Source organism: Talpa occidentalis, unplaced genomic scaffold (genome assembly GCF_014898055.3).
Source record: "Talpa occidentalis isolate TD23 unplaced genomic scaffold, MPIMG_talOcc4v2.1 talOcc4.11, whole genome shotgun sequence".
Lineage (NCBI taxonomy): Eukaryota > Metazoa > Chordata > Mammalia > Eulipotyphla > Talpidae > Talpa > Talpa occidentalis.
In genome coordinates, this window is record NW_023601104.1 from 97,461,996 (window position 1) to 97,471,958 (window position 9,963).

At 51.2% G+C, this 9,963-nt stretch overlaps 1 protein-coding gene across 1 annotated transcript; it reads right to left on the reverse strand.

Annotated features, from left to right (window-relative positions):
* Positions 1–1,493: 1,493 nt before the first annotated feature.
* On the reverse strand, positions 1,494–9,242 carry LOC119239420 (cytoplasmic dynein 1 heavy chain 1-like). The gene is made up of 2 exons (XM_037503959.2): positions 8,923–9,242; positions 1,494–1,938 (listed from the first exon to the last, which is right to left on the reverse strand). Exons 1-2 carry the CDS (start codon positions 9,176–9,178, stop codon positions 1,847–1,849), a joined length of 348 nt encoding a protein of 115 aa, XP_037359856.1. The 5' UTR covers positions 9,179–9,242; the 3' UTR covers positions 1,494–1,846.
* Positions 9,243–9,963: the final 721 nt, after the last annotated feature.

A 9,963-nucleotide genomic window follows, 5' to 3' on the forward strand; every position in this document is an offset into this window, starting at 1 on the left:
AGTATTATACTTAGTTGCCTATCTGCTGGTCTTCATTCCCCCAAGGCCACAAGCTTCTTTGCCTGGTTTTACTTCTCTGCATACCTACTGCCGTTTCTCACACAGAACAGGTGCAGAAAACTAGTGTTTGGATTTTCTAATTCCCAGGCGAGTACTTTATACACAATACTTCATATTTTCTAGAGAGTGATGGAGCTTACTGATGAACTACGCTGAGAAGGAACAGTCCCAACAGCAGTGCTGCCCAGAATGCACAGCTGAATCTAATCAAGGAAAAATACCAGACAAACCCAATCGAAGGATGTTGCCTAAGATCACTGGTCTGAACTTATCGAGCAACGCCATGACAGACACAGAAAGGCTGAAGTAGAGACAGGAAACCAGCGGTGACCGCTGGGTGCCGGTCACGTGTGATGACTATCAGTGACACTACTGAGATAATCAAGCACATCTATGCCTATAGCAACATACCCCACTGCTTCCTGCATCTGAAAATTATTCTGAGGCCATCAACAGGAATGTTCTTGTTCTAAAGAAAGATACTGAAGTATTTTGGGCAAAGGGGTGTGCTGTCATAACTAACACTCAAATGATTCAGGAAAAATACTATGTGAATGTAGCAAATGCTAATTGATACCTGGAGTTCTATTTGCTATTCAGGCAACTCTTTTGTAAACTGCAAACCTACTTATTATAAAGTGTAAGAAAGCCAATGCAGATTCAATGATAACATTTACAGTATTTAAATTCAGATATGTGGGCCTCCCCGGTGGCGCAGAGGTTGAGCGCTGGGTTGCGAAGCTGCCTGCAGCCTCGCGGCACAGGTTCGATCCCCGGCTGCTCCCCGGCCACCTGAGGAGGGTCCCACATGGCGCGCAGACCTCTCCTGCTGCCCGCTGCTCCCCTCAGCAGTGTACTTCGGTCCTTCTGCCTGCTCTGTTCCCCGCTCTGGCTCTGGTGAATTCTCTCACCCTCCCGGGCTTCTGACTGTACCCAGTGCATGTATAAACAAAGCAAACAAATAAAATAAATAAAAACATGCCTCTAAAAAAAAAAAATAAATAAATTCAGATATGTCACAGGAGTGTAAACTGGCACAACTTTTCTGGAAGGTGGGGAAGTGGTAATATACATTAAAAGCTTTAATGCGGGGCCTCCCCGGTGGCGCAGCGGTAGAGCGCTGGGTTGCGAAGCTGCCCGCAGCCTCTGCGGCGCCGGTTCGATTCCCGGCTGCTCCCCGGCCACCGGAGGAGGGTCCCACATGGTGCGCAGACCTCTCCTGCCACCCGCTGCTCCCCTCAGCAGTGTACTTCGGTCCTTCTGCCTGTTCTGCTCCCCGCTCTGGCTCTGGTGAATTCTCTCGCCCTCCCGCGCTTCTGACTGTACCCAGTGCATGTATAAACAAACAAATGAACAAACAAATAAATAAATAAATAAAACATGCCTCTATAAAATAAAAAAAAAAAAAAAAAAAAAAAAAAAAAAAAGCTTTAATGCTGCACTGTCTCTGAACCAGTACCACTACCTTCCGGGATTTATCCTGAAAAGAATGCTAAGAAGGCTTCCCGTTATGAGAGTAGTAGAAATCCAGACCAACCTGCCAGCACCATCAGCCATGTCAAGTACACGGACTCAAATCCAACAAGGTTGCTGTGGTGTGGCAATAAACATACTTTACATTTTACATCGACTCAGAATCCTTTTAATTTGAACACATGAAATCAAAGATAACATACTGAATTTAAAGAGCAGACATCTTTTGAGTGTTTTCTTAATGTCTGGGCTGAAGGGCCGCGACTGCCAGTGGATCCCCACAGGGGAGTGGTGGGACTACGCACTTGCACACTCACCTGTTGGACTTCACTCCATAGTGAATGTCGATGTTGATGTTATAGGAAATGAATTCCTTCTCCTCTTCTCCTTCATCACCAACGTCCTCTACAAATCAATAAATACTTGATCAAATTCACAGCGGTGTTAGGCCTCCCTGGTGGTGGCGTAGGCGGTTGAGCACCACACTGTGAAGCTGTCCACAGCCTCTGCAGTGCCAGTTCGATCCCTGTCAACCTCGGAGCTACCCACATGGTGAGCAGAACTCTCCTGTCTCACCCGCTGCTCCCCTCAGCAGTGTATTTCATCAGTCTGCCTGTTCTGCTTCCTGCTCTAACTGTGGTGAATCCTCTTATCCGCCCACACATCTGGCCTGTACCCCGTTCTTGTATAAATAATTAAAAAAAACAAATTCATGGCATTTTTAATAAACCAAGTGTGAGAGACTGGCCTCAGCCCACTCCAATCTGACACTGAAACTCCTGCCACGTGGCCCATCTAGTTTGCCCTCCGACCATTTCCCCTGACCTGTGATGAGGCACTTGTCTGCCTGGTCCTGGGCAAAGTCGTTAGCGTCTGTGTCTCATTTCCCGGTCTGCAAGTCAGAATGCACCGGCACAGCCAGGGCCCGGCCCAGAAGGTGCAGCGCAGTGCCTCGTAGCCAGTACTCCCTGCTCCGTCCCAGGAGGAACCTCTGCTCCAAGCACAGAAGTCTTAGCATGAGATAGGCATTTTACTAAGAATTTGTCATTCATTCCTCTGGCCCTGAGGACAGCGCTAAGGGCTTGGCGCCACTAAGTCCCTACTTTCCCAGGTAAGGAAGGTGAGAAACAGCCCCCAGACAGGAGGTGGAAAAGGTCCAAGGGAGGATTCGGAAGCCTGTGATCCAAAGGTCGCGGCCTCCGTCTGCTCTCCTAGCACCAGCGGCCTGTAGGACAGCAGCAACCACCCCACTGAACCCTCGGAGGCGGGCCCTGTGGTGTCCATGCAGCAAGCCCCTGCGCAGTAGTCTTTGAAAGCTCGCTGGCGCATAACAGCCAGGAAGCGCAGGGTGCAAACAAACCAAGTTTCCAAAGAGTTAAAAATCAAAATTGAAAATTTCAAACAAAAATGTTGCGAGAATGGAAAATAACGCAAATTTCTAGATCTAGTACTAACCCACTAGATGCCAAAACCTACTCAGATTGTCTTTGCAGTGTCACACCACATGGAATAGCTGCATTCGCAAAAATGACTGAGGGCTGCCCGAAAACACTAGGTGCAGCTGCTTCCCTTGAAGACAGCAGACTTACAGAGAGACCCTGGGAAATTCATTTTTCTTCCTCTGGGATATGTAAAATTCGTGATATGTAAAACAGGTAGGACACTGAATTAGGTCTATAAGGTTTCTTTAAATACCAAAAATTATGAAGTCTGGGAGTACAGGGTTAGATCAAAAGCTATTTGCCTCATTCGTTTTAATTAGTATTTTATATTTGATGAGACGAATACAAAATTCATTCTGGAAGTATAAAAGGTTGGTACTTCTATAAGAATGTAACTTCCAAAACTGGCATAATTTTAGGGAGGCATTCATTCTAGAATGCCAGCTACTTTCTAGCTGTTTTTTAAAAAATAACTAAAACGGGCCTCCCCGGTGGCGCAGCGGTTGAGTGCTGGGTTGCGAAGCTGCCCGCAGCCTCTGCAGTGCCGGTTCGATCCCCGGCTGCTCCCTGGCCGCCAGAGGAGAGTCCCACATGGCGCGCAGACCTCTCCTGCCGCCCACTGCTCCCCTCAGCAGTGTACTTCAGTCCTTCTGCCTGCTCTGCTCCCCGCTCTGGCTCTGGTGAATTCTCTCACCCTCCCGCGCTTCTGACTGTACCCAGTGCTTGTATAAATAAATAAAAACAAATAAATATATTTAAAAAAAAAAATAACTAAACACAGAGATACAAATTAATCAACTGCTTTCTAACAGAAACAAGGATTTAGCACAAGCTAAGTCACACTGCCCAGAACCAAGCACACACAGCTGCGATCTGCCACTGCAAGCACGTGAACAAGAGGCACAAGGAAATATTCCCAAACTAACACTGCTAGCAGGGCGGGGGCCTAGCAGGGCTCGTGTCTCAATTTTCTGAAGAGGCCATAATGCTGCCGACGATTTATATAAAGTATGTCATGAAAAAACAACCAAATACTACATAGGAAATAAAAGTACCATTCTAAAATCACCAAAGGAAATTACTGACATTAACAAAATATGGTATGCTAACAGAATAATTTCTTCCACTCAGGTAGATTCAGTCATCTCTACAAATAAAATCACACAGAAAACACGGCAACCACAGCAGCATCCAGCCACGGTGCCTGCTTTTGCTAAGGCGGGCGGCCCAGGGACTGGCTGGGCTCCGGGCTGCGCCAGGGACACTGCAATGCAGCAGAGGCTGGGGCTGAGGAAGGCACACCCCATGACGTAACCCTCGACACGGAGGCAGGCGGGATGTGCCCTCTGCTGCTCTGCCAGATTCTAACTTCCTTGGATGACTACGGAAGTCGTTATTAATCAGTCACAGACTACATCTTGGATTGAAGTTTGAGCATCACCCCCGCTCCCTCCGCCCCCCCCCACCCCGTTATGAAGTTAAGGAAGCCAAGACACTGCTTTACAAACTGCCATCAAATGAGTTAACCTTTTGGCCACTCTGTATATTGTTATAAACAAATATCTTCCAAATAACAATATTTTAACAGTCTACTTCTGCAGAAACATTTAAAAATTTTCAGAGGAATTTAATAATAGAGGCTAGGAATCCTGTCTAACTAGAAGCCACACCCAACACAGCGAGTGTTTTATCAGGGGTTACCACTTTCAGTGAGGTGTGAATCAGTGTCCTGATGCTGCCAAAGCGCCTGGTCACAAGTGGCTGACAGTGTCCACTAAAGGCAGCACCCAGAGCAGGGCTCCGAGGCCTGGGAGCTCGGCTGCCGCAAGTCCCCCTGCACATGGCTGCAGCCTGTGGGCACTTCTGGGGTGGACGCTAGAGTTTATCAAATTTCCAGAGATGTTCAAAATGTCATCTAGCACTAATCTTTGTCTACTTCTGTTTAAGGACTTGGACGTAGTTCAGGCTCTGGGTGATCTCACTGCTGCACTGTGAATTAGAGCGTTATGCTTTGTTTAATGAAGTATTAAAATAACGGATGCACGTTCAGTTACCCCAAGACTCACCTCCTGGCCTCACTAGATGGGGTTTTCTCATTCGTCTGGTAAACTGGCAAATGGGAGCGGGAGGCCACCCTGCGCCTGCTCCATGGCCGTGCCCTCGCCCGCTCTCCAGAAGCTCGTCTAGCCACACTCTCAGCCAGGGCAGGTCACTGCGAGTCCAGCAAAGGCCGCAGGCCCTGTCCTTTAGCCCCCCCACACCACCAAGTCGCTCATTACATGTTCCTGACTCTTAGCTTTCATCTTGGCCTTTCAAACCCCTACCACCCTAACACATCATTCTGGCGGAGCACTCTACTGCTGCCCCCGTCCCCTCATGCAGTGCTTTATTTAGTTTTTCCCCTGCCATCCCCATGTCCATTCTCCCGCCTTCTGAGGGAGAACTGACTTCTCTGCCTTGGCCACTCCCTGCTCCAGTGCAAAGCTGAGACCTTGGGGACAAAGTCCCAGTTTTCTCTGCAACCTGAAGATTTCCAATTGCAACACTGTTAGGAACATGAAGACAGTCAGTCAATGCCACATTGTGCTACTTTAGGGGGAAAAAATGAATTAAAAAACTAAAGTTATTAATGCCCAAGGAACTTAATACTGTTTAAGGTTGGTACAAATACAAAAGATTTAACTGATATGAAATGAAAACAAATACTCTTTTCCCAGATACCAAGGAATTGAAGAGAGAAATTCGTTTTCAGATTTCAGGCTCTTCCTTAAAACATTTTTTTTTCCTGACTGACTGGGTCCTTCAGACTTCCTCACAGCAGAGGCGGCGAGACTAACTCTATCCTGCCCGCTGCTCCCAGCCTGATACTCTATGATGCTGATGAACAGAATCTCCTCCCACCTTTACTTTTTAATTAATAAGCCTTGGCTGCTTTCCTCCCTGAGCAAAAGCCACACCTCTGCGCCAGGCTGGCTCCCGGGTGCGATGGGCTGTCCTGCCCAGAGCGCCACAACAGGACGTCAGAACCCAGGTTCAGGGACTCCTAGTCTTGTGTTCCAAAACCATCAAGATAGTGCCAGGTCACAAAACTCTTCCCATTCACTCATTAACCATTTTGTGAACCACTGCGGGGGGGGGGGGTGGGGGGGGGGCTAAGCCAAGGACAGATGAATACATTTTAGCCATCAACCCTTTATGTTTCTTCACCCTCAGAAAAGAGTTTTAAATCCACAAAAACATTCCCCGTGACTCTCTCCAGTAAGCTGAGTCCCATGGCAAACCCCTATTGCCTACACCCCAAATCTCAGGAAAGGCTAGAAGGCGGGATTAAATGAAGCCATTGACTAAAGGCAGTGGTTGTCTTCAGTCTTGGAGACAAATGCCCAGGCTATGAGACCAAGGTGTGAAAAAAAACAAAAAGCATCCGATCCCAACTGGCCAGAGCGACCGAGAGGTCACTAGCTGGGGCTCAGAGTCAAGTTCCAGGACCTCCAGCCCCAACAGCAGCACAGGAGCACCCGGCCCATTCCCGGTTCCCACCAACCTCTCCACGGGACTCAACAGCCCCAAACGCACTTTTGGTGCATAAAATGCAGTACCAAAAAAACCATCAGCAAAATGCCTGTGACCAGCATCTACTGGGCATGGTTCCACAAGTACACCGTGAAGAAATTAATTCCCTTTAGGCCAAGGATTACAGAAAAGGGGCATTCTCTTTTTACAATGAGGAACAATAATTTAACATTCCCCTTTCTGCCAACTCTTTAATTCTTCACCATCAAAATACACTGCTAAATTTGCAACCTTTATTTTATACTTTAAGGACTGTTATACTTTGACCAAAAAAAAAAAAAAAGGTCTGTATTAGCTGAGATAATTAAAAATTGATATAGAGATTGACCTTCATGTTTAAAGAGAATTCTGAATTCAATTACAAGATTTTGGAAAATTCTTTCTATGAATATATTGTTCTGATTTTAGTATTTGTGCTGCTGAAACAAGCACAGAAAATTCTTTCTTAAAAAAAGAGGGGGAGAAAACTGAAGCACTTTCCCCTGTTCATTAGATAAATTATACGACTTCACTGTTGCCTGTGGTCCTTATTCAGCTTAAATAATTTAGATTTGTTTTCCATATTAACATGCAATTCTACCTTTTCACTTTAATTTACTAGATGATCATAATTGATTAAATATACAAATGTCGGCCTCCCTGGTGGCGCAAGGGGTTAAGTTTAGGCGCCATAGGCAGCCACTGAGGCATGAGTTCGACACCCCCCCCCCCCAAGGAGTTGACCCACATGGCGCATTAGACCTCTCCAGTTTCCCCGCTGCTCCCCTCAGCAATGAATTTCAGTGGATCTGCCTGTTCTGCTCCTCACTCTGTCTCTGGTGAATCCTCTCACGCCCCTGCATCTCTGGCCTACACTCCAGCTCTTGGATGCATACATAAATCTTTAAAATAAATAAACAAACATATGTCAAATTAACTCCTAATAATCACTCGGAAGCAAGCCCTCCTACCAAGTGACCTGGGCTGGGACTTTCGCCCAATTCATGCTCATGTAGCAGGTGCTTACAAGTCAGTCTCCCCTTAGACTTCTGCACGAGGAATATATGACACGTTGAAGGATTCAGACACACACCAGTTTATAAATACAAGAATGAGATAGGATTTCAGTTTTAGATTGTCTCATTCCTCAGACAACTTTCAAAAGTGCAAGTCATTATGGAGCCAGGATCCAGATGCCTGCACATTCACGTGCTGAGAAAATAATCTGACCACAAAGAAAAGGAGAGATGATTTGTTCTAGAAAGCATGCTAAGAATAATTAGCCCCGGTAATTTTAATGAAGTTCAAATTCTAAGATTTCTGAAAGATGAATACCAATGGGTGCTCTGGAAACAAAAACGAAACTTACCAAGCTTTTCCATAAAAAAATTAAAACCTAAGGTGGAAACCACCTATTTTCGGTGCCTAAACTGCACAATTAAAAAACGAACACGTACAGCCAAGGTCAGACCACTCAAGCACACAAACAAGGCAGACTGAGACACAGCTTGACCGCCGGCCCTTTCCACAAGACGGACCATCTCCCACCCCGCAGGACGCTCCAGAATCGCGGAGCCGGGAACCACTCCCCACACCTGCCCTCCAAGGGCTCCCTGACCGCGCCCCGGCCGCCTGCCTCACCGCTGCTCTGGGGCCTAGAGCAGCCGGTCTGCTGCAGTCCAGGAGCCCGGTCCCCGCCCAGGAAAAGGACAAAGCCCTGGGCCGATGACCCACGCTGTAAGAACACGGGCACATGACAAACACAGGCCCTTTCATTGAAAATGACCGCAACGAGATGGCAAAAGGCCACCGAGCGGCGCCTGGACGGAGGCAGTCCGGGGCTTCCATCCTGCCTGCACAGTACCCCGCGGGTCACGACCACACCCTGCGAGCCGGCGAGCGAAAAGCACAGCGAGGGGCTTCCAGGGCCCGGAGTGAGAGAGAAGCGGCCTCGGCGGCAGGGGCCTCTCGGGCCCAGGAAGGAGGGTCTGCGGGGCGGAGCAGCCCGGCCACTCGCGGCCCTGCCAACAGCCCAGCAGCCCAGCAGGAGCCGGCGGCTGCGGCGAGGCCCCGGCCCGAGCGCGGCCCAGCGCCGCGGCAGCCCCGGGGGCGGCTCGGCGTCGCGGCCACACCCAGCGGGCAGCTGTCACCCGCGCCCGGGCCGGGGCCTGCGGGGCCGGCCGCGCGGGGCGGGGCAGGGCGGGGCGGGGCGGGGGTCCGGCCGTGACCTTGGCGCGGCCGCCCGGGCCGGGCCCGCATCCCCCGGGCGTGGCCGCGCCCGACCCTGCCCGCGGCCGGCCGCGGCGACGCGAAAGCGCGCGCTCATGTGACCGGCGCGGCCGCCGCCCGCCCGGCCATCTTGGGCGCGGACAAAGCGGCCCGGCCCGCCGCGCACCTTTGAGCGTGGAGCGCTCCACCAGCACCGTGTGGACCTGCGGGTCCGACAGGAACTTGCGCATCTGCTCCAGCGCGCTCTTCTCCTCCAGCGCCGCCTCCAGCGCGGCGGGCGCGTCGCCGCCGTCCTCCAGCAGCAGCGGCACCAGCTTGCGCAGGTGCTTCTGCAGCACCGCCACGTCCGCCACGTTCTGCACGGCCGACACCTCCAGGCCGGCCGAGCCGTCCTCGCCGCCGCCGCCGCCGGGCTCCGACATGGCGCCGCGCTCGGGCCGCAGGGACGCGAGGAGACCGCGAAGGCGCGAGAGCGGGCGGGCGCGAGGGGCGCGAGGGACGCGGGAGCCGAAGCCGGACCGTCCGCTGCCCACGGCCGACTGAGGCGAGCGGGCGCCGGCTCCGCCCTAAAGGCAGCGCCCCGCCGGCCCCGCCCGCCGCCGCACTGGCGCCCCCACGTCGCGCATGCGCGCAGGCCTCCCGCCGCCGCCGCCGCCGCGGCGCCCTCTGGGACTTGTAGTCCCAGCGCCGGGCGGCGCCCGCAGCCGCCGCACCGCCCACGCTGGAGATGAGAGCTTGACTTCAGGCGCGGGTGGGAGTGGGGATGGTCAGGGGCTGCGAACGTCTAGTTCACCGCTGGGGTCTCAGCGAACTGCATAAAGCCTGAGACACTCAGTAAACATCGAGTGAATGAATGATATTCGTGATAAAGGGGGAACTTTTTTAAGCACTTATCTGTGCCCACCATTGTGCTAAGCACTGTACCTGTGCTCTCGCCCTGAATGAATGAATGAATGAATGAATGAATGATTGCCGTGCGGTGATGACGCATGTGCTGTGAGATATATACACAGGGAAATGAGGCCTGGGGGTGAGGAGACGAGGGACGTGTCCAGGCACCTGGGGGAAGCACTTGCTAGGCTGGTAAGAGGGAGGTGGGCAAGGACGTTCCCATCAGAGGAAATGGCCTCTGCAAGGGCAGAGGGGCCTGAGCGTGGTGGCCGCCGCCCTGACTGCAGGGCCTGCGAGAAGCAAAGTCAGGAGATGG

What these genes read in the sequence shown, in the direction of transcription:
- LOC119239420 (XM_037503959.2), bottom strand. Translation starts at nt 9,178, where the DNA reads ATGTCGGAGCCCGGCGGCGGCGGCGGCGAGGACGGCTCGGCCGGCCTG. An exon ending in GGAGCGCTCCACGCTCAAAG is followed by an intron (nt 1,939 to 8,922) that starts GTGCGCGGCGGG and finishes ATTGATTTGTAG; the next exon opens with AGGACGTTGGTGATGAAGGA.